This window comes from Patella vulgata, chromosome 5 (assembly GCF_932274485.2).
Source record: "Patella vulgata chromosome 5, xgPatVulg1.2, whole genome shotgun sequence".
NCBI classification, from domain to species: Eukaryota; Metazoa; Mollusca; class Gastropoda; family Patellidae; genus Patella; species Patella vulgata.
The window spans coordinates 30567100-30593562 of NC_065883.2; the positions used below are offsets into that span (position 1 = coordinate 30567100).

General features: G+C 35.2%; 1 protein-coding gene across 1 annotated transcript in view; it reads right to left on the reverse strand.

The window, feature by feature from the left end:
- LOC126822296 (ETS translocation variant 1) overlaps positions 1–22988 on the reverse strand; it is a 71211-nt gene extending 48223 nt beyond the window's left edge. The window contains exons 1-3 of the mRNA XM_050551096.2: positions 22788–22988; positions 11341–11444; positions 2509–2556 (exon numbers count right to left, since the gene is read on the reverse strand). Of these exons, the coding sequence (XP_050407053.1) occupies positions 2509–2556; positions 11341–11437 (145 nt within the window). The 5' untranslated portion in view covers positions 11438–11444; positions 22788–22988. The remainder of the gene's footprint in view (positions 1–2508; positions 2557–11340; positions 11445–22787) is intronic.
- Positions 22989–26463: the final 3475 nt, after the last annotated feature.

A 26463-nucleotide genomic window follows, 5' to 3' on the forward strand; every position in this document is an offset into this window, starting at 1 on the left:
AAAACGCCGCTTTAATTAAATTAGTAATTGTGTTCCATATTATGTTTTTGTCTGTATTAAGAAATATCCGATTATCAAGTCTAACTAGACCAATCAAATTGAAGTCCCGAAAATGGCCACCATTAAATGTAGTTATGGTGTTAATGTAGTGAAACTATACAGGACGTGTCATCATTATCAAACAGATAGAACCAAATTTATCGAACTCGAACGTCTTGAACAATCAAATTACTTATCACTCTGCTAAACATGGGCATAAATTGCACAATATCGAACTTGGTGAAGGTATTGATGTAATGAAACTATACATCAAGTTTCACCACTCTCACTCAAAATAGTTATCGTGTCCCAAGCATCGACCAGTCAAATTGCTAAACCTAAGCCGAAAATACTCATTAGCTCAAAAGGTGTGATGGACGGACGGACTAGCCCGACAGACAGGCAATGTAATAGGTAAATTTATTGTATTTTAAATAATTATTTAGTAAAATACAAATATAGTTTGAGGAATGAATAAGAAAGGTGAGAGAGAGAGAGAGAGAGAGAGAGGGAGCGAGCTTAACGTCCACTCAACACAAACTAAGTCATTTCGGGACTAACATTTATGGTTCAATTTGCGCGTAGGGGTCTTTAGCAGTGGGAGGAAACCGCAGGACCCGGAGAAAACCCACGAGGTTGGACAGCCGACTCTACTCCTTGTCACGTACAACCGGGGAATCGAAACCACGCCAGTTGACTCAATGGCAGACCTTATGATACAGTAGCAATAACAGTTAGACCGTTGAAAGTAATCATGTAGTAAAATGCAACATATTAAAATAGGTATAAGTTATATCGCGTAAGCAATAAAATGGAAAGTAATGGATAGGATACAGTAAAAGGTATGTTCAAGTTCTCAATCAGGCTCTATATATATACTTCATGCCGTAAATCAGATAAAGTTGACAGTGCCATTTAACCGTTTATTTATGATTTTCTCTACCACTGTTCAAATCGGATAAAATTTGGATTATGTCGGCTAAGCTGTTCACGGACCATACAACATATTGTTATCAGAAAAATCCAGATAATTCTTGATAAAACGAAATATAACATCTGGCGGGACATTGTCCAAGTAGGCCTACAATGAATATAAACATATTGATAAATCCTAGATTTATTCTAAATTGAATGCATAAGCACTGGCAAGCAGAGTATTCATGTCTTATTTCAGATTACATGCATAATACAAATATTAAAGGGTGGTATAAAACTGATTAATTGTTTGTAATTTGTGAAAAGATCTCAACAGTTATTGACCTTGTCATGTAAAACAATTGGAGAAAAAAAAACACTACTAAACTGCATTTTGGCAAAAAAGTTCTATGTTTGCGCCTGGATAAATAGATCTATAAGTTTGCCAACATTTAGACTAAAAAATAACGTCAGACTTGATCCCCAAACACTATTCCGTCTTCAATACAAACAAATCAGAAAGGAGGGACGTATTAGAACATGTTATCCAGTCTAGTCAAAGTTAAGAAAGGTAATTTGTTATGGCGTTTATCTAGTCACAAAATTAAATAATAGAGTGGAACTGCTTACTCGGTTACGTAAGATGGTTATAAACATCTATAAATCTGTTCCGAACTTTACAATAATTTGTAATGGCAAGTAAGCTATTCTTTATATACATTCTGGAGATGGAATGCATAAATCTGTATCACAGCGGCAATGCGAAAGCCTTCTTTTAACTCTGTAGAAGATGACTGACTTTTAAAGTCACGTTTAGTATAGTTCTACGTGTGACGTCACATCATATTTGCATCGATAACACTTGCGTTGTAATACAAACTGATCCCGACAGAATTGGTGCCATTTACTCACTTGACGTCACCGCACACTATGTTATGTACCAATTTGCACAAAACAGGAAATATTTCTTATCCATATTTTTAACATCTTTATTTATTTTTCTGATATTTTTAAAAAAATGTTTTAGAATTTAATTTGCTGGAAAATCAAATATAGAAAGCTAAATAACTCGCCCGATGTCATCTCTATCAGTAATATTGGCGGCCAATCGATTATTTACTGCTGAGCAGTTTGGATTTGCATATTAAATCTATATATAATACATAGCCTTATGTCCAGTAAAATCCATGTTCCTGAAGCAACGGCAAGGAGTTTTACAACATCGTGTGAGATAAGATGTACGGAGTTAAAGCGAGGTAAAGCCTTCTACTGAAGATGAGTAAAATCTAGAACTGCTACGTTTAAAGAAGAAAAAAAATGAAATGCCATTCATCTTGTCCTTACCCATGACATATTACGTATCACATATTTATTTAAGATAAATAAAATTATGTTGCAAGGAAATAATCCTTTCTTTGAAATATATCAATATTCACATTCAGAATGAATAGAATTGCTTTTTATTGTTTCAGAATTCTATAAAGACATTACTGTAAAATTTATGTTCCTTTGAAGCCATTGGTGGTTATCTTGAGTTTTAAAAAATATACATACCTTCTGCTAGCCAGGTCTCTTGCATACGACTTAAATCTTGAAACAACTCTGAAAGATAAATTATATATTTCGATATAATCTTGTAGAAATAGCCCAAAAGACAGAATAAATACACGACAGTTTTTAGAATACTGGTATCAAAGGACAACATGCAAAATAAAATAAATAACACATATGAAATGACAGATTATTTGGTTTTCTCAACACTGCGGATTTTGTTTCAATATTATGAGGGATTTGTTTCAATATTAATTTTGCGTATTCCTTATTTGGATATTACAACAATGTATTTCCATTGTATTTGGTTTGCCTTTAATAGGGCCTATACAAAAGTTGGTGTGTTTTGTAAATTGTATACGTTTTTAAAGGCACACCTGGGTTGATTTATTCAGTAATTAGGCTTTTTTCTGGTTAAAGTTGATTTCAAATGCATTTTAAAACTTAAATATGTTAAATCGGTATACTCCTTACTTTGGCAGAGAAAAAAAAATAAAATAGTTTCTGAAAGCTTGTCTTTAAAGAAATGAAAGAATTACAAGTATTGATTTTAGAGAAAGAAAATTACAATTTCAAAGAATTCACATAGTTTCTGCGTGCGTTTAACAAGTTTCACATACATAGTCACGCCCTCCAATAAGGCAGAAGATTGGGAAATTGAAAATGAAAAAGAAAAAAAAAATTATTAATCTGAAATAAATAAAATATACAGTGTGAAACCATAATACGTGTTGTCCTACCGTGTCTGTGTATGTTTGTTTTTTTTTAAATATTTATTGATTTCAATTATATAAACATTGATAATAATAATAACCTTAGTTTAGATTATGTATGCGTTGGTTTATTTAGTATATTTATTAATGCCAACTATAAGTGTTTAAATTATATATAGGTTTGTTTATCCTTATATCCATGTATAGACTCTTTTATACACCCTATGAAATTTATTAAGCTTAACATTTCTAACAATGTAAAAATATTCCTTTCTCACCAAAAATCTAATTTGTATTAACAACTTAGTAGGTAACTGAACGTTTCCAAGGATATCTGTTTTCTAGACTGCTTAACATCGTATGTGTCCAGTAAAAAAGAGAAAAGCCTTTATATGATTTCAGCAGGTAATATTCTCAATAAATCATTAATAACTAAAAGAGTAATGTCTTCAAAGAGAAGATTGCGTGATCAAATCTCTTACGTTTATTGTATCAAGACCACCGTGGATGTGATTGATATGAAATTTGTAAAAACCTGCCCAGAAAAAAAAATCCATAAAGAGAAGGTCTTGTACAGCCCCGAAGTACATAATAAGAATGAAAACGAGATTACTGCAATGACACGCTTTCTATCATTAATTGACGACCATCTAGACTACACCCGGGCAAAGGTATAAAATTCAGTTTCCTGTACACAGAATCTAAACCCTTCAATCTGGCTCTTCGTATAGATTACATCCCCGAACCCCCTTTTTATATCGTATCTAGCAAATGACATGTGAATATACCTTTGTTCAGCTGAAACAAACTATGCGTAACCTTTTCCGTATCCCTCCCTCCATATCTGGGAGCGGTTAGTCAAAGAAACGGCCTGTTACGGCGAGTGTTTGGCGTGAGGTGCGCGGAACTATGGCGGATTGGTTAATCAAATGTCTGACGTTATAGGGTCAAAAGCCTCTCGCATGGCCTCTGACGCGACCTTCTAATACAACCGGTCAGATCTGCATGCAGTGTAGGCCATCGAAAGTATAAAAAACGAAGCGAACTATTGATCTGTATTTTAATTAGATTGGATATCTGATTGAAAGGATTGAATTTATTAGTCCATATTTTAACCGTTCTTCTTAAATTGCAAGATTATGAGACAATCGCTAATGAGCATTTTAGCTGATTAATCCCTCAGAAAGACACCTTTTAATGCAATTTACCTTTTCACTCTAATATGTTTGTCGCGTGCGATACTGATTAGCTAGCGCTCCGCCAGTGCTACATGTTAAACGATTCGACAAGTGTGACATATTAATAACTATTCTCTGATTGGTTTATTAAATCCCCATGTGACAATATGGGATTTTGCAGCTATAAATTTATATAACAAGAATTAAATCTCGTCATGTCCCACGAGACTAAGACGCACAAAACACTCGTATTATTAATAACGACGTTGTTCGTTTTACTCTGATTTAAAAAATATCATGTAATTTGATTTTATTCCTACTATTTACAATAGTCGTACAAACCGGGTATCTCTCTAATGTGAACTTGCAAGTTATTTTTGTACACACATAACACGAACAATAACAACAACGCAAGGCTTTCTTGAAGTGATGTGTTGATTGTAGATAATTCAACCTAGACCCTGCTGTTATCGTACAAAGACCATTCTCAGAAATCCAACGCGTTTCCAAGAATGACTTCACAGCAGTCTAATTGTATGTTACCCACTAAATATATGGTAACTTTGTCCCCCAGATTAGGGTCCGTGGTTAAATTACGGAATTCGCCATTTTTTAATTCACTCACTAATACTTATTTTAAAAATCGAGGCTTTGCCAGTATGTGTATGACATACTAAATTATAACGGTAAATATTGAATCACTGTTTGCTGACCTAATTCCAACTCAACAGCTATACAGGTGATATATACATGTCAATGGTTATCATTAAGTGGGGAGCGTGCTGGAAAAATATAATTATTATTATTCACTGTTTATCGGAACTTTCGGCCGGGGGTTTATTTAATGACAATTTACATTTAACTAATAACAATACTCTTTTTTAAAAAATAAATATACCTGGGATTCGTGGTGATAAAGGCCGCAAAATTCTGAGTTTCATTTTGGCGAAATGCTGACATGGAGTTTTATTAAGATTGATAAATTTCACCGATAATGTTTTTATAAATGTAATAACATTTTTTGTCTAGAAAACAATTTGGTATGTACCGAAAAGGGGGGTTGGATGGCTTAGTGGTTAGCACGTGCGCGCTGTATCATTAAGTCTGTCATTGAGTCAACTGGCGTGGTTTCGAATCCCAGGGTGTACGTGACAAGGAGTAGGGTAGCCTGTCCAATATCGTGGGTTTTCTCCGGGTCCTCCGGTTTCCTCCCACTGCTAAAGACCCCATTTCTCTCTCTCTCCCTCCGAAAAAACAACACCAGCAATACTTGAAAGCTTCAATATACACAATTATCATTGAAAAAAGCCCAAATTAACCCCATCTATGGGGGGCTATGTCGGTAATGTCATCATCCAAAGAGAGCACAATTGAGATAATATTATGTCCAAACTGAGCATGAAATAAGCAATTTGATTTGTCGATACTTTGGAACACGATAACTGTGATTCTAATTTAAGTGCAATTGCTATAAATAAATTGTGTATATTTTCATTACACCATTACCGTCACAAAGTTCGATATTGAGAATTTTTGCCTAGGTGCGAGATAAGTAATTTAATTGGTCGACACTTTGAAACAAGATAACTTTGCTACCTATTGAGAGAGATTGATGTATATTAGTGTGTAGTCTCGTTACATTAATATAATTGCCCGTGTTCATTATCCCGGTTGGTGAAGAAAAGTAGGACGTTAAACCCCATTTTATCTATTCATTTTGATTATAACTGAGCGAGTCACGAAGCTACCTAAGATAATTAGAATTTTCTGCTGGGTGATAAGTTATTTGATTGCACGATTGATTGCTTTATAAAAAGATAGATGTGCAAGTGATTAATAAATGACATCTATCTATTTTGGGATTAAAATGAGGGTCATTGCAGCTTCCACATCGGCATGTATTTATTTTCTTTGGACATCCTTATACCATGTCAGTGAATTTTTGTCTAATCTGCGCAAGGACCAACTGTCAAACTCTGTCCTGCCATATGACTTGAGGCACCTCGACGTTACCCATGGTAATTAGGTAAAAGACTGGCCCATGGGATTCGAGATAGTAGTTATCCATATAAGGCACAACGGTTATCAGTTTTTAATAACAAATATGGCGGAGCTAATATTAACAGGAAAGTCGTCCTACGCTATCATTGATCACTGTTTCAAATATTTAATGATTCTTCTGTACATTTTTCATCTGAAAAGTCATGTCCACGAACTAACTAACAACCTTTCAGTGCAGTAGGATAATAATTTTAATGGCATTGAAATAGCATGTTGTTATAATGACAATGATCCCCCCTCTTACGACATTTCCAATCTGAAAACACTAAGCCCAAACAATTCAGAAATAAATGTATACAAATGTTTTATAACAAATTTCCTCAATGGATATGGTGGTTTTCTGCCAAGCCAGCCATGTTTGTTCACAGAGTTTAGGTGATTGAAAACAGCGATACTGGTTTTATATGGTATATAATATAGCTTATCAGACCGTCGATATACAGTGAAAAAACAAACCTAACAACTAAACTATGAAAGATCATATAGACAGAGCCTTGTTTCAAGGTCAACAGCGATTGTTTGACGTGATTTAGAAGATGTACGAAAAGCACAACCAGTGACGCCCACGGCTATACTGTGTACCAAAAGCGTGAAGATTTATTTATATTTTTAGTCCGAAATAAAACAATAATAAATCCCAAAGCATCAAGAGCAACCACATTCCAGGCGCCCGTGTTCCAAACGCTACAAATCCTTAACGTAGGACAGATGAGTCGCGTGTTTCCATTGGTCAACGTTAACACGTGCTTGTCGCCATATTTATAAATGTGGTGCATACAAATTTACTCCTTAAGATTAAACGGATAAATCACGTCTAATTTCTTTTATAATGCGAAACGAAAGAGTTTGGTTGGTGTGGAGCCAATATTGAATTTATTGACATGATAAAAGTAAACAGGGGTGACCTGCGCGCTTTCTCTAAATAAACAAATCGACGGTTAATCTAAATTTGGCGAGGGAGAAACAAATAGGAAAAGAAAGAAAATAAACAAATAATAAGAGAAAGAATTTCAACCGTTAAAATCGATTTCGTCCCTTGTCAATAGATTTCATCTCGAATCCGGATTTTGCACCAAACCGCTATAAAACTCTAATCAGCCTATAATTACATTTCCGGTCCCAATTTCAACAAAGATCACAATCTGGAGGAGAGGTAGGAGTTTATGGATTTTTTTTGATTTTTGCAATAAGATTATGAATGCGACAAGTGCTAAAATATACAAATAAAGTACATATTTGTAAAATTGTCTACACTAAAAGAAAAGGGTGGTAGAAAATCCTGTATATATTATGTTTGTTTCATGCGAGATAAATATTATTTCAATGTAGTCTAACTTTCAATGAAATGTTCAAACTTGCCATACAGGTCTAAATCGAATAATATCTACATGTATAAATATTAAAAAAAAAGGGATTTCGGGCAGAAGTTGGACCAACTGTTGTTATTTTATATCAGGTATTCTGACAACTCTGATAAATCCGTCTCAATCTTTTCCCTTATTTCAAGAACATATATGCTACCAGAAAAGATAAATTTCTGGCAAGAATGTTACTTTACCGTGTCACGATATCAAGAAAAGTTCTAGTTTCTTACAAAATTGTCCGATATTTCTACATTTTAGAGTTATTTGATTGCATCGATTTCTTTTATGTATCGGAGACTACCTGTTCCGCCCACGGAGAACGTGCACCATAATTCATTGCAGGATCCCATCCCTTGGAAATTATGGCAACTTGAGAAATTATGGATTTATGTGATCAGTTCTAAATCTGTTGTTAAAATTAGTCCTTCAATACCCTAACCAGTTTGGAGAAATACCCTAAGCAGAATGTCCAGGCTTATGACTGACTTGACGTTTCTTATGTAAAGTTTCCTGATTATCCAGACAGTGTAAGTATTGGACATGTGATATTGTGATATTGTGATAGTGAAGTGCACTTCACGTGGTGTTATTGTTGATTAGTGTATAAATTATTCATGGCGAGGTGAAGAGTAGATTGTCGACTATTCCTAGATTCAAATCAATAGACTCTGTGAACTTTCAAAACTAGAGAGTGCCGAAAGCGAGTACCGAATGAATACAACATGATACGGGACAAGGCTGGGCAGGGTAGAATACTAGCATCGGGGATGAATAATAATGCAAGGCGATTATTGTAAAATGCCCTACTGTAGAGGATTTCCTACCGTCCATGTCATTTAGATACTGGATTATCGAAACCTAAACCTTGTTGTATGGTACGCCCTTATGGTTATCGTTCCCCTATTATGTGATTTTTTGGGGCAAAAAAATGTTTTTCTGTTCTGTTCTGTTCTTCCTATTTTTCAGAATTTTCGATTTTCTCTTTTTCTAAATATTTACTATCGAACATGTTGGTATTAAAAAAAATACCCTCTGGTGTGTAATAAAGAAGAATGGTAACACGCTTTTCTGTTGACATTTTCACTCGCGATATTTTTACAATTCCTCGACATCTTGAAACTGTCCAAAATTAAAGGTGGGGCGGGGGAGTGGTAAGGCAGCAAGGGGGAGACAACTCTGTCAACTGTCCGAATGAATCTGTATTCGAAAAGTTTTATACTAATGAAAAATATTTGGCACAGGAGCAACTTCATTAATTCACCCATATTCTTAGAATAAATAAATTTTTACCTTTTCTTCGACGTTTTCCATGCGCCAAATATTGGCGCAAGATAAACTGGATGAAATTCGCACATATTCCTGGAATAAATATATTTTTATCCTTTCTTCGACGTTTCCCAGTTTTTATTTGTGCGCCAAATAATTTTCAATACTTGCTTCGTATTTTTTATTCGTAATACCCGTACCTTTTCGAATTACAGACGTTCGAAACAGTTGACAGAATTGTCGCGACTCGGGAGGATTACCACTTCCGTTAATTCTACTGGGCAGGTTCAAAATATCGAGGAATGTAATAAAATCGTAATCAAAGCTGGAGTGATTTTATCGTAAATAATCGGACTAAGCATTGTTTTAAAAAAAATTAAATATTTGTTCTCTTACATTGAAAGGAATATATATCGAGTCGCTGATTTGAAAGCTATTTACGACCTTAAAGTAAATAGTGTCTTACCAGTCTCCTTTATTTTACACTAGTGGGTATTTCTTTTTTAATATGAAATGAAATGAAATGAAATGAAATGGAGTTTAACGTCCTACTGTTCTGCTCCTAACCTGGGCTAATGAAGACGGGCATACGCCATACAGTGTGCTATGAGGGAAATTTTGCCCGGACAGCGGCACTACGGCCTTCTCTTATATCGAATTCCAACTGTCAAGGGATCTTTTACGTGCACGCCAATGTGTACACGGGACCTCGGTTTTTCGTCCCATCCGAACGACTAGACAGCTTTCCTTGTCAGCCCCTCCGTCCTACATCACTGACAAGGGAGAACCACGCAGGAAAATCTGGATGAACTTTCTCGGCCAATGCAGGAATTGCGAGCTAGCGTCTTACCCACTTAGCCACGTGATCCCCTTTTTTAATATGAACATGATTGATAGTAAATATGACATGATTTAGGACCAAATAGGAAGCAAAATGAATAATAATAAAAAACAACAATGAAAGTAAAATATTTTTAAAAATTGGAAGATCAAAACAGAAAAGCACATTTTGAAAAATCTCATAGGGGCACCATAAGGGCGTTCCCGACCCTATGTAGCTGTGACAAATTCTAAACAATTGTTTAATATATTATGATGCTTTACTTACTTTATTTACTTAACTAAGGCCATTATAGATATGCGTACATTTAGTCCTATTGTACGTCAAGCATAAGAGCGTCTATTTTATCACCCCCCTGTTAAAGGGAAATGTTACCACCCCTGAGAGGTATATGCTTTTAAGACCTAAGAATATATATAATAGTATTTTTGTAGAAAGTTAATGAAACATAAACTGTATCGGTATAGATGTAAAGTGAAGATCTTATTTGGATTTTCCGTATTTTATGTCAAAATATGTAATTTTGGAAAACATCTTGCGTTTTTATTTAAAATATATTTTATTTTTTCACCTTAGTTTTCAATAAGTTTACAATGGATATCGAAATGCTTGATGTGGGAATGCACTTCTGATTTATCGCTGTACAATCTATGTAAATTTATCTTTCTAAAAATGTCAAGAATGTTACTTTATGAGGATAAACAATTTCTTGGTGTGTTTCAAACACACAAATAACATCTCTTCCAAGAAGTCGTGGAGAGCATTATATTATCAAAATATATAAGGAATAATATTAGTTCATTCTCTGAGCAGACTATTGTAAACATGTTTACTAGTTCTGTGAAACTATTTGAAGCTCTATTATACTATTTCCAAGAACTACAAAACTTTCATCTTCGACGTGGGGTTGGTCATATAGTTCACATTGTGTAAGTTCCTGGATAACCTTACAATATGCTGACCGACAGTATAGTGGTCACGATTCACAAATCACTTGTTTGGAATTCCTTAAATGAGTTTCGTAATCTCGCTAAGCAACTCTATTGATCATTTCCGACTAAGTCAAACTTTGATTGAAATTGTTTTCAGGCCAAGTAAATTGACCATTTCGTCACACTTTGGCGTTTCATTTATATATTATAATCAATTTTTGTTTAGTTGCCCTGTGAAATCTGGCACCGTCCCTTTGAATTAATTTTATATACATGTTATTTCCGAAATGAGAAGTACTTGAAATTAGCGAATACTTCAGTTTGTTTAATGTACATGTCAGCTCTAGTACTCGTATTCAGCGGAAATCTAATACCATTCTCAACACTAAGCAAAATGGCGAGAAAAAAGATGTTTGTAATTAACTGGAGTAAAACAGAAGTCGATCGATGACGTTAGATTGAATAAAATGATGTGCTGACCTTCCGAATCTTGTATCAGTTCTGAGGCAGGTCGTTTCCGCTTCCTCGGTTCCGGCATGCCCTGCGTCCCAGTCTTTTCCACTTCCGACGATTTCATTGATAGCCTATAAATAGAAAATAATTGTAGTAAATATAGTAGGCTACCAGCCCAGAATGGTGGGTGGAAATAAATAGAACACTGACATTCTAATTTTTTGTATTAAAACAAAGCAAAAACAACCTAATCTTTGGAGATCATGTGCTAACTATCTAATTATTTAACTGCCTTTTTTTGGTTATTTTTTACAGTGTAGATAGGCTACATTTTATTTCCAATTTTCTTTAAAAATTCTTCTTTAGTATATGAAAAATGTGTTTCTTTGATATTGTTCCTATGGAGACATGACATCGGAAGTTTATCACAAGGACAATAGCCTAACAGAATTATGTTATAATTTGTCTATCGTTTCAATCATGGGTATTTGAAAAATGGATCGTCTTGGATATTTTCCACCTCAAATTTCGGGGAATGGTATATGAAGATGTGTTATAAATATTCATTTTTCGATCATTTCAATCATAGCTAGTCATATTTACACTCATATTTATCTACATTTCGTTTCGTTTTTTCATACTTTCGATGACCTGCACTACATGAAGATATGACAGGTTGTAGTGGAGTCATATGAGCAGCTGTTGACCCTATGATGTCAGACATTTGATTAACCAATCAGCGTTGATGTTTCTCGTGGGATACCCACAGTTCCGTTTACCACACGCCACGAACTCGCTGTAACAGATCGTTTTATTGGCTAATCCCGCACATCAACCAGTACGCGGGTTATATAACAACTCTTCCAGATCCTAGTAGTAAAGACAAGTAAAAAGACAACTTTGAACTATAAAAAACGAAAGGAAATAGGATCTATGTTTTAATCAGATTGACTCGCTTTACATCCTGGGAAATTGTTCGGTATCCGATAAAAAGTACGTATTTTCTAAAGGTGAAAAGGTATTCATCTTCTGTACTCACCAGAAAGAGACCATTTTTAATAAATATTTATTCGTTTAATTAGTTACTAACATTTTTAACACTTGTGGGTAAAAAGGAGAACACTTGAATTCTTTCTTTTTTAGGGTACCGGGTAGACATGAATGAACCAGTCTCGAATTATAATGAACATGCGATACTTTCCTCGCCATATCTACATATATAAAATTTATTCAGAAGTTAATCAACCACGGGATTAATTTCATTTACAATATTTGACATTTAAAATGTTTGAAGCCGCAAGAATGAAACGTCTACATGATGATGACCTAGTCAAACAATCCGTCTCCCTTGCGCATAATAGTTTGGAAGCTACATGGACAGACAATCTCTGTGCTATTGGTAATTTATGCAAACAGTCAACTACGAATTATGTACTGTATACCGTATTTAGCAAATGGTGTCATGTATACTATCTGAAATGAAATGGGGTTTAACGTCCTACTGTTCTGCTCCTAACCTGGGCTAATGAAGACGGTCATACGCCATACAGTGTGCTATGAGGGAATTTTGCCCGGGCAGCGGCGCTACGGCCTACTCTTATATCGAATTCCAACTGCCAAGGGATCTTTTACGTGCACGCCAATAAGTACACGGCACCTCGGTTTTTCGTCCCATCCGAACGACTAGACAGCTGTCCTTGTCAGGCCCTCAATCCTGCATCACTGACAAGGGGGAACCACGCCGGAAAATCTGGATAAACTTTCTCGGCCAATGCAGGGATCGAACACCCGACCTCCAGGCTAGCAAGCCAGCGTCTTACCCAACTGATCCCCGTATGCTATCTGATTATAGTGCACATAAACTGAGTTTAATCACAACCTACCAGAAGCTTCTCTTATTTACTCAAAATAGCAAGAGACTGAAAGGTTGTACGTTCAGATCTAGATATATACCAATTTTTGGACGTTTGAAATACAATTGATGGTTGTTGAATGGACACACAAAAATTATTCACAAGAATATCTGATATGTTCACAAAATTAGTCTAGAATAATATCCCCTGATTATCATATCGCTTGCTGTAAACAAATGCAATGTTGGTTGTCAACTAATTTCAGAACTTGAGTGGAGAAATATAGGTATTTTTGGGATACTGCAAGCTGTAGGTGACAATAATATAGAATCTGTTTACATCCTGTAATAATTGGGTGTAGTTTGCTTTATGAATTAATAACAATAATTGCTACTCGCATACGCTATATACAGATGGCCGACGAATTGTATACCTTAATGACACATAGCCTCCGTCAACATCAACAGGGATAATTGCTTAAAACCGAATTATTCTTAAAAAGGAAAACGACTACTTCAAAATGAGGATTCGTTATTTTTTTTTAATATCTAGCTCATGTCGCACAATAGAGACACAAAGCACACTTAATGTGACTTCTCCCAAGTTGAACAAACATTTTCACCAAACAATCTTCCATTTTATTTAAACAACAAATGCATAAAAAATAACATGTTCTCAAAATATCAAAATATTCGAACCAAACCGCAAAACTTGTGTATATCACGTGACATACATTTTCAAGTTCAAGGGGGGCAATCGAAAATCAATTAGAAAATAAACATATATAAGACGGCCTCGTTCTCAAGTATTTTGTGAGTTTAAAGAAGGAATAAAAAGTGTAGATTTGGACTGAGAATGAAATAACCAAGCTACTGTAAATATTGATTTAAATAACAAAACCGAGAAGATGGTTCACATTAAATAACTTCGTTTCACTCTACAAACAAATCACAGGTCCATGGCCGATAAATACTCATCATTTCAACGTCCTTTGAGGCAGACGACAGCCGACGCCATCTTTGAATAAACGTATTTCTGGTGAAAAGCGCGCGGAATGTAGCAGACGACCGAGATTACCGTGGGATATCATAAAAATGGTGAATAAAATCATTAAAAGTCCATTTTGGAGTTTGCTCTAATCCTAGTTGACCCCATGTCATAGTTATCATACCGAAGAGGAGATTGAGATTGACGTATTAACTACCATCTTTAACTTTTGACACTCGCACAGTGAGCGCCATTTTGTAAAAGGACAGCATTACGCACTGTATCTAAAATGTAAAGCTAATCCTAGCCGCGCACTCCGAACGAATGCCGTTTAATGCGACGAACTGATCAAGGCTAAAAATTTGGCTACTGTTCTGGAAATACCTCACCACAGGAAATGTTGTAATAGCCTACCCACTCAGCAAGAAAATGAAATTACATTAGACTATTTCCGCCCTGCAAGCAACTGAATGTTTGAAATTTCAGATCTCTCTGCAAATTGTAACTACTCTGTATATCCACATTTGGTTGGTTTAAGTGTCATTTATTTAAAGTTCCTCGCCAATACAGTGCCCTCCAATTAAAAATAAGCCTGTAAATTCGAGCTATGTCCTTGGACCAATTCAAGTTTCAGAGTTACGATCGCCCACCAGTAGAGCAAGAAGACTGAAAACATCAACTGTTACAAACCTTAGGTTAATGTGATTCGTTAGGATTATGGAATGACTCTCTCACCCAAATCTATGCACTAACATGCACGTAAAAGCAAGTTAGGAAGTTGGAAATCGAAGCTGGCTCAAACCCAAGAAATATTGTGTTAACGAGGTGCTTCCTATGTTTGAATGATTTTACCAATAGTAACTATAAGTAGCTACGGGTTCGTACACGAGGCATGATGTAGCCTACTTGCTCTTCCTAGAACACCCGATACCACCCGTTATTTAAAGAGTTCGCAAAGATAACAAATATTTGTTTTTTCGCATTATAAATATTTATTAGTACAGGTGGTATAACGACAAGTCATAGATCATAATCCGAGTGATAAAAGGGATCAGTTACTGAAATGATTTAAAAATATATTTCCACGATACTGGCGATCCTAATCAGATAGCCATCGAGACGACTAGTCGGGAGAAAGTTAACCACTATTTCATTTCTATCAATTTATGTCGATTGTACATAAATTAGGTTGTTTGCGAAAAACGCCCCCCCCCCCCGCCCCTCCATCCCGACCAATAACAGAACACGATGAGTAGCATGTAGGGACAAGTTGCTAGTCCAAAAATAAGTTTAAATGTGGTCTAATAGATTATTAAGCTGTGTTCACGATATGAATTGGCGCATCGACCGTAGGTCTTTTGCGAAGAATGTCGCCCCCCCCCCTTCCCCAAGTGCCACAATAGAACAAGATGAGTTACACATGTGGACCAGTTGCTAGTCCGAATATAAGTTTAAAGGCGTCTAACAGATTATTAAGATATGTTCAAGGGAACATAGTCTTTCACTGGTTTCAAAATGTCCAAATGTTTTATGTTCCGAAATTTATAATTTATTGTTTAATGCTATAAATATTTTAGTCTGGCACTGTCGACAGTTTATAGCAGAACAGGAAATCCAACTTAAACTCAAGTAGAGATTCGTAAACTTGTTGCGTATACGACTTTGGTACTTAGGAAAAATCGGGTGGCACTGGAATTGTTTTCTTTTAAATCCGTGAACATGCTTCTTGTTTAACCGCAGTATTATATTAACATTTATCTAAGTAGAAATCAGATGGCACTGACGATATGTTTCTGCTGGTGAATTTGTAAACCGTGTAATAGAAGTGTGACTTGATAAATAGCTATTTAAAGTGTTTAATTTATTTCTTTGTGATTCAAGGCTTATGTCTACTTGAGCTTCTCTAATTTAATTTAAATAAATTTGTAATCCCGTCTTTTGCCATTTTACGATTGTGTAGATATAAAGTCGCTGATTTGTAAAATTGGAGACTGCTAAGATTTCACCCCGACCACTCTGACAATTTGTCAATGCGCGTATTCCAAGCACTCCATTTCTCACAATTCCAAGCACTCCAAATATTTATTATCCCAGCCAATATTTCTCACTACTCCAATCACACTTCTGTTATAACGTGTTACACGACCACCTTAGGTTTCTTAATTATCCTAATCAAATTCAAAAGTTTTATCAATTACTGTACGGGTATTACTTTCTCGCAAATGATATATCCAAAAACAAAACCACAATCTTTATAAACCATCCTTAAAGTAGCCAAGTCTCTAACTCAATATCATCCAAAGCCTTCGGCATTGAAAACACGAATTATTTGTCAATTTAAATCAACATTGATGCTGTTGTCTTACCGGGAAAAGATGGGCAATATTTAAGATAAAATAAACATCTTACCATTGGTACACGAATCGTATACCATAATGAGTTTTAGCGCCATTTGTAACAAGGGACTCGAAGAATGGGGCTAGACATATTTCACAGGTCATGTCAATCGGTGTCTTATCTGGACAGCATGCGCAATGAATACCATCGGTGAAGACTGGATTAACCAGACGCTAGAGATTGCCATTCGATTGAGACTTCTGGCGTATTTCGCCGAACATAACTGATTTGAAAATAGAGTAAAAGCGGAAACAATTGAATGTAAATCAGTTTATATACATTCATATTACACTATTATATGCGTTGCGACCCATTTGTGTCAGTTTTTAGTTCCCAGATATTAGCGATTTAGATCCTAGTAATCCGGAGACCTGATTAAAGCTAATTTGCTATTGCCTGGGACACACTATGCGAATTTTATTCGCCTATAGTTGGGCCGAAGTTACTAGGGCAACACAGTGGACACACAAGGCGAATGTCTGTGCCGATTTCTCGGCGAATAAGTCACATGAAACTACGCATTATTGAAATAAAATTGAACCATGTGTTAGTCCCGAAATGACCTTGTTTGTGTCTCTCTCTGAAACTTAATTCACGCATGCTTCGATGCACTTCTGGCAAGTCATGTGAAGCTTCTAACGGTTTTGATTGGCTGAGGAATTCTAGGCGAGTCGGCGGCGTTAAATATCAAACATGTTTAATATTGGCAATGGTGTCGGCCAAACTTCTGGCGAATGTCTTAGGTCCAGTCACAGTAGGCAAAGGGTTTGTCCGAATGATTGGCCGCAAATTCGCCTAGTATGGCCAAGGCATATCCAGAAGGTATCGGATTCGCTCATGGTGTTGATCTCCCCGTGTCAGGACGGAGGGTCTAGTCCTTCGGATGGGAACAAAAAAACGAGGCCCCGCGTACACATCTGCGTGCACGTAAAAAACCCTTTGATAGTTGGAATTCGAAATAACAGTGAGCCGTAGCGCCGCTGTCCGGGGAAATTTCCCTCGTAGCATACTACATTGCGTATGCCCGTCTTCATCAGCCCAGTCGGTGAAGAAAAGTAACCTTGCATTTCTGAACAATTCTAGCCACATCCCAATTATCAACCACCGAATCGCCCTGCATTCTTGTACTACCTAAAAAGTGTTTAAAACGAGCATTTCACAAAACTGAGATGAACATTTCAAGAAATTACTAAATTGACAAATCTAAACATATTTTTCTAGAACAATGGTGAGGTAAAGAGATAATTAGAGATGGATCAGACTGACAGAATGACATTATTTTAACCACAGGAGGCTTGTAGACAGCGCGCGTCTTCACACCGCGTGAGCACGTGCGTGTAAAACCTGGTTGATATTTCATCAGTCATTAAAGATGTATTGTGTGTTGAATGTTATCAACAATGGCCTTTCTCGTGATTTATTGTCTCAACAGATTCATCGAAAACATTACAAGATCTCTAATTTACGCACACTACTACAGGCTTAAGTTTTCTGATAAAACAATTTCATGTCATTCTAAAACATTTTTGTCAATCTTTATGCAGAGATTTCCAATCACATCATTGTGTAATTTATTTTTAAAATAGAGGTTGTCTATGATTATGGTGGAAAAAAATGTGTTGGTTAGTTTTCGTTAACCTGCTTCACCGTTAATAGTAATGATACCCAATTCAACACTTTTTGAACTGAAATACATACATCTTCAAATCTAAACATGGTATAGATTGTATTTAATTTGAATCATATATAGGTACACTTTTTCTATGTTTCGTAAAGATTTGAACATTATTGTGGCGATCAAAGTTAATTTAACTATGACTGCATTTAAGATATTGAAATCTTAACAGCGAAATAAATGTAAAAAAATAACTATAAAGTAAACGTAACTATAATTGCATTGAAACTGCTAACTACTTTCTGTACTGGTTGGTATTTTGGATATCGATTGATTAAAGTTCAAATACGAAACTACGAAAGTATAAAGTAAGTAATGTAACGAATTAATGTAAATTGCACAGAACTGTTGAAAACGTCACTGAAATTGTGTACACGCGTCTGTGTTTATGAACTACTTTCTGTAAAAGTGTCGATTTTGAATATTGTACAACATCTTTAAAGTAGAACTGATGGAGCGATCGATTGGTTAAATGTTCGAGTACAACCTGCTACACTATAAAAACTACACTTGTTCAATCTGCTACCTGATTATTAAACATAAGGACGTGAGTTAACATCTTTATACGGTGTTTAAACAGTGTTAATATCAATACCAACCACAGTTATTTTAACATGCCTCTCAATACCCTCACCTCTAAGAGATCTGTCTGTATTCGTTACAACCAGACATATTTACTGAAGATTTAATATGATACATTCTCGACCAATTGTCAATGCCCATTATTAAGTTTTAGTGTACTGACGCTCATTTTTGAAAACTTGGTGTATTCCATATTAATATAGTCTACAGACGCAACCACGGCGTCCCTGAAATAAGAAGAGTTTGTTATCATCAGCTTTTCCTTTCGGGGTTGCATCGAGTTTTATCAATAATTGTCGCACCCCCACCCTCTTCTCCCAAAGTCTTAAATGATCCAGTTATATGCAGCAAAGAATAAGAACTTAAAGGTTCATTATACCAATTGAAGTTGGTGTGATTTGACGCATGGGGTGGGGTGGGGTGGGAGTCTCTCCCCTCGAGCGCGAGAATATTTTTGAAGAACTGACTGTAATAGTGCTTTGTAGAGTATATATTGGTGTTTCTAGCTTTTGCACAATTTTAGATAAGCGTGTGGCAGTCTTGCCAGTTCATCAAAAACGACGTAAATGCAAGACTAGGGTCATAAAACTAAAAAAGGGTCCCCAAACTACATGAAAACATTTACTTCCTAAGTGGCCCATGGGCCCACCATACACACAGGTTCATTCTCGGTCCCCTGATAGTTACATCAGCCATATTTAAATAACACAGTATGCAACATCTTGGTGAGCACGACGTTGTCTAACCTGGAGGTCCCGTGTTCGACCTAGTGTTGGTGGAGAAGGTTCTTCTGAACTTTCCGGCGTGGTTCGCCCTTCTCAGCGGTGCAGGACGTAGGGCCTGATACAATGGATAGTCGTACGGATGGGACGAAAAACCGAGGTCCCGTGTACACCAAGGTGTACACATAAAAGACCCTTTGACAGTTGGCATTCGATATAGGAGTAAGCTGTACTCAAAATTTCCTTCATAGCACACTGTATGGCGTAAGCCGATCTTCACTAGCGCAGTCGTTGCAAAACATTAGGAAGTTAAACCCCATTTAATTTCATTTTCATGCAACATCTTAGACAAATCAGCTGGGCTACCGCTGAAGTGTTTTAACGTTCAATTTACGAGGCCGTTTTCAAGGGATTCGATGAACATTTGTCAAAAGTATGGACCCGTGCTTGGATTTTGTATAATAATATAGACGTATCTAATCTTGGTGAATTCACCTTTACAGTATTTGTATCATGACACTTTAATTCGTACAGGGAAACATAACCGTAACAATTTCGTAGCATTCTTAAAGAAGATCTAACAGCATTGATGTCTATAAACATTATGTTATATGGAAATAATCTTTAATATTTTTCTAATTATTTAAGTTTGTTTCAGTCAGTGTAAACAGTTCGTTTACCGGATATCTAATACAGGGGTACTGAGATTATCATATTGAAAAATCCATTAACTAAATTTTGTGAACAAGTCAGTGTTCTATCCGAATCAATGTTCCTAATTAATCTGTTATTCAGAATGTAATCTGTTGAAAAGCTGTAACTCGCCCATTTCACTTGTGTTCGTCATATTTTCTCAATTTGTTGCTAATAATAACAATATGTTATTGCAGCCAAAATAGAAAAGATTTTCGAATTAAATGAGTTAATGTCTCTTCCCTGTCTGATTCTAATAGAATTATTGACGTAAAAATGGAAACCCCATCTAGTACCTCTGATGATTACTGTGTTTTTGTGAGATATACTCTGATTTCAGCACCTCCTACATCAAATTGGTTAATTCCTAGATATCTCGCCGGTTCCATTATAGTCTACATATCTGTGTATGTCATTTTTGCGTGAAAAGTACATGGGCGTTAGTAAAGGAGAAAAAATTGTATAATCAAACTAATTTTTATCGATTTTACTGCTTTGGAATACAATTTCACATCTTCAATATCTTTGAAAATAAATGAAGTTCATAATCAAATTTATATATTGAAAGTAGATAGCCGATATCAAAATGAAGGATAGCGTATATCAGCCGTTGGAATTAAATCTAATGTTATCGTATATGTTTCATATAAAACTAGTTTATCATTAAAATCCAAAATTAAAACTGCGCAAAATTTTATATACTATAGATATTACAGGAAAGGCTCTGAAATATACAAACATCTTGTATCGAAATATATTAATAACATGCAATAAAGTATTAAGAACTTTTTACAGAACGTGTAAAAAAATATTCTGAGTTGATCTATAGCTATGTATGTTCCTTTTCTTAGAAATAGTATTTAAAATTAAATATTCTTATTATAGTACAAGGAAATCTATTAAGTATTTCTCTGTAATCATAATAATAGTTTTATATAAATGACAAACATTCTCCACAGAAGTCCACGTAAAAAAGGATGAATATAAATATGCAATATGTCTCAGAAAAAAATATTTACAATATCCAATCTGTACTCTTTCATTGCTCAAATATTTAATTATATTTTAATGATTATTGAAAACTGATAAATCCATTTGTTTAGCATTAAGACAAAGACATTTGTTGTCTTTTTAAAAACATTTTCTTGTGTATATTTTGTTGTCAAATAAATCATCTTTTATTTGACAAACTATAATCATTTGCGTGATCTATTCGAGTATTATTTAAATCGTCATTTGTGTGGCAGCTCTCTGAATAGATTTTAAATATTAGATCTAAATTTAATTCTGTCAACTATTTAAATATACGGGTCATAACTACATATGAACTAACAAACCGTATACAAGAACATATAAAAATTTGGTTTAAATTAATTAACTGCTTCACTCGATAAGAATACGCAAATTGTTTACTTTTTCTTTTGGTTTCTTTCAGCCAAAAGCGTGTGTTTATTTATATTATGTATGTACAACTTCAATTTAAATTCCATGAACGAATAATGGCACTATGTTTTTTCATGGCTATTTACTGGAATAATTCATCAAGGACGTTATGCAAATTATCTCTATCTTTCGGTTAATGAGTTTTTTTACCGTAAAGGTTGATGAGGAGAGTTAGATCACAAGGCTTTGTGAAGTTGTCGCCAACGATATTGTACAAAAACATATATTTATGCCATTTGCGTTCTTGTTAGAACATATGTGTATATATTATTTAAGGGAAGTAGTGGAGGGTGGGGGGGGGTAACATTAAGATGTTATTACATAATCTTTACTTCATTCAATTAGACACACAAATACTAATATGAATATTATTACTTATTATTTTCTGAAAGAAAATTAACGGCGTGGTTCTGAATTTACAATACCTAATAATCTGTTTAATTCATGCGTTGTTTATTTATTGTATTATATAAAACTCATGCAGAAATTTTAATGTTTAAAAGCTGATGATGCAATTAATTAAAACAATGTTTAACGGTGAGCTCTTAATACATGTAGCCGTAATCCCTAGATAGCAAGCATAAACTTCAATCGGGAGGTTATATTATATAAGATAATTTATCATCTCTGATCATCCTATAACCCGTTAATCCACATACACATTAAAGGCGATAGGACGTGCGAATTCGCTATATTAAAATGTTATTAATTTTTCTTTTATTTGACATTATGAACTTGCCAATACATATTAGATTTCCCATTTTTCTGTTATAAAATACAATTTTGAAAAGGAATATTGGTTAGGTCTATAACAACTATTGAATATTAATTATATATACATGTACTATATTTCACTCAAAATAAACAGGTGCAATAACACGTGTTTGTATATAGTTTTCAATAATATTATGTTATTGACAAACAGAAGTTTATCTTATATATCTAGAATATATATTACTTTAGAATACAAAACAACTAAATTGTTTAATAACTATTTATATATTGGAAAGGTTAATATTTATTAAATATATTTATATAAAATAATAAAATATTGCGCGTGTGTGATAACTACAATGAGACAGTATTGTTTGTTGAATAACGAAACATAAATAAATAACTCACCTCCAATTTGCGTTATTTTGATCTTTGTAAAACTCTTATAAATCCGTATCAACTGGCACTGAACTCAGCAACAAGGCTACATGTGATCAACAAAACAACACACACTGTCACTATCAACCTACTCATTACAGCCATATATCCTGGCAAGTAGGGCGGGGCTTATAGATTGATCGACACATGACGTCACAAGTACCTGCTTGGTCACATGATGACATATATCGTCACAATTATAGCCGACAACTGTTGTAGATGGGAGCTTGATTTTATAATAAATTGGGACTAAAAACCACCATTAAAATATTTTATCTCGCATTTATCAGTTTGACCGTTTTGTGACAGTGGGGAGCTGTCATTGAAGGTTAATCTTAACCCCGGCATCGATTATTCCTCTGCCATTTAAGTCTCTAACACTCGAATTGTCAACACAGATAAAAATAACATACGCTTCATTGATACTAGACATCGGGTGGCACACAAAATTCTACGTCTCCAGCTTAATGCTTTCTGCTGTTGTCATGGAAATTATTTCTCGTTCTCTGAATTCTTCTTCTATGTCAATTATTTGCTTAGATCAAATTTACATTTAGGAATAGTGCCCATATACAAATACATAAAATTTAAGAGTGCATCACGAATATTTTTCAGAAAAAAAAGAGGCAGCAAACAAAACTAACAAAAAAGTGAAAATTTTATATCGCACACACTACATTACAAAATTATTATCTACGTTGCAATTCGGAGACAGAAAAGTGGATTGTACGCTGCCTTGGCAAAACTAATCTAGTTTACACGATCTGTAGGCTCACAAATATTCTTTCGTAACAACGACAACCAGGGCTGAATAAACCATTAAGCAAAATAAGCACGAGGTTAGTGCATCATCATGGGAAGCGGGGCACCACAGAATTTCTGCTTTGTTAGTTGACAAAATCAAAATATTTAATTTAAAAAATAATTAAACATGCATTATGCAAGAGCAAAATCTGCTTGTTACAAGTCTTTCTTTAGGCCTGAAATGTTATCTAAATTATCAATTAGACATTAATTAACTTATCCAGACCATAATAAACTCTCGATGTCAAGGCTAGCCTTCGATGTTGGCTGGATTAGATTCCTATATGCCGCTAACGGCCACTGATAATTAAATCAGAAAAAGTGGATAATCGAGACTATGTTGTTTATATTAATGATTTTAGTAATGATGACCGAGACTATTCAAAAATTTCACACGCTTCTTTCTCGGCTCATAGTGGATCAATTTGACTGAAATTTTCAGCAAATTACCTTTACACTATCTAGTTTTTAACTATTATAGCGAGAACTGCCATCTCTTTATCTTATCTCCCATAATGTATCTTTAAGAACTTTTAAATAGCTTTACATTATTTTGTGTATTTTCTTAATGTTACTTTCTTTGTCTCAATATATAATAACGTGTATAAAAACTCAGAAAACTCTAACCACGTGCTTAATTGATTTTTCGTTATTTATTATTGTTTACATTTTGAATTGTATACTATATGGGGGCACCAAAATCTTGTAAGTGCTTAGGACCCTTTTGTAGGTCTTAATCCGGATATGATGTCAACAATTTCATTATATGAGATAAACCATTTCTTGGTGTCTTTCAAATAACAAAGCTTGTACTTCAGTTTAATAATCAGGGACTCAATAAGGAAGTAAAGCCTCTGGTTAAGCAGCGTATAACAAATCATTCCTGGTTCCCTTATTTTCTTGAATTCTTAGATCCGTGACCACATAAATAAACATTACCACATGTCAGTCTTAAAATGACTTACGTACTGGTTGAAAAGACATTTTGCCATTCCTTAAGTTTTTCACGGTATAGAAATGAAATGAGGTAAAAATAAAATAAAACCAAGTACGAACAATCCAATATCCGACTTTTCAGCACCGACCAGACTAATGAAGACGGGTTCATCTTGTGATAATATTAAGCAGACCCTTTTATACACGAATTCAAGTCGGCCGTTAAATAATTTGTAACATTTAATCGTCGTTTGGTTACCCGAACAGATAATAAAAGAGTGAAATTATAACAACGAATATGTTTACAAGATAAGTGACATCACCAAGAGAAGCGTCCATATAACGTAGATCCTGTACATGCTGAAAGGATCTTAACCAAATCCATCCTAAACCTTTTTCAATTCTCTACACAGTGCGCAGTGCTGTCCAACAAATTCTAGCAAATGTCTTAATTTCTAAAATCCAACATCCCACAGACTGGTGGGCATCTTAAAACATCGCGCACATGCAGCAGACAGGGTTTATGGGTTCGCTTTGAATCTCGATAGTCAAACTGGCAGCGTATATATACAAATTTGTGTATATAAAGTAAATTTTATGTCGTCTAGAATTTAAGAAAAATATCCTGATATATTTTGAAGTTTTTTTTATATTAATTTTACTACATTTTTAAGAAAGTGTCCCCGAAATCCCCACAATACTCAATTAATGACGGGAATCTCAAACGTAGCGGATATTCATTTGTCAAAAGGTCAGGCCGAAAACCGAACAGATTCACAGATATATGAATAAATTAATATATACATATGTATAGACAAACAAGGAAATGGAATAATAAAGGCTATCGAACTATCCGTCTGTTAGTTATCTTGTTTGCTGATCCGATAATACGTTCAAATCGCCTATAGTGAGATATATAAGCTTAAAGGAGCTACATGTAGATTGCTAATATTTGGGACCTAGAAATTGACACAAATGGGTCGCAACGCATATAAATATGAATGTATGTAAACTGATTTACATTCAATCGTTTCTGTTTTTTCTTCTTCATTTCTAATCAGTTATGTTCGGCGAAATACGCCAGAAGTCTCAATGGAATTGCAATCTCTAGCGTCTGGTTATTCCAGTCTACACCGATAGTGTTTATTGTGCATGCTCCCCAGATAAGAATATGGCGTCATTGTTTGACATGACTTGTGGAATATATCTAGCCGAATCCCTTGTTATACATGGCGCCGAAACGCATTATGGTACACGATTCGTGTACCAACAACGCCGGTTTAACCATGGGGCACCATGGGGCACAGGCCCCCCACATTAGAGGCCCCCCCCCCCCCACAAAAATCTCAGTTGCGTCCAGCCCCCTCCTCTAGAAATGCCATCATTTCATAGCACTCGCATTGATTGGTCCACTGAAATAACGCCAGAATGCGCTAATTTTGTGGCAGAATTTTATTTTTTTCTGGGGAAGGTACTTCTAAATGGCTCCACACAAGTGCCTGAAATGCCAGGAAATCACGTTTCCGGCCTCCAATTTCTGCGGGGCTTCGCGACTTTGGCGCTCGCGGTGGCCGGCCCGGTCACAGTTCTGCGGTCGGTGATCAGGGGCCCCCACATGTTCCAGGCCCCAGGGCCCCCACCATGGTTAATCCGGCGTTGTGTACCAATGGTAAGATATTGGATATCAGAAGCCCATCTTTTCCCGGTAAGATCACGGCATCAACGTTCATTTAAATTGACAAATAATTCGTGCTTTCAATGTTGAAGATTTTAGATGATATTGAGTTAGAGGGTAACATCCACTGGGTCATTTTGAGATTAACATTAACATAATAATATGTTTCAATTTTATTTCAATAATTCACTTGCGCGTAGGGGTCTTAAGCCGTGTGTGTGTGTGGGGGGG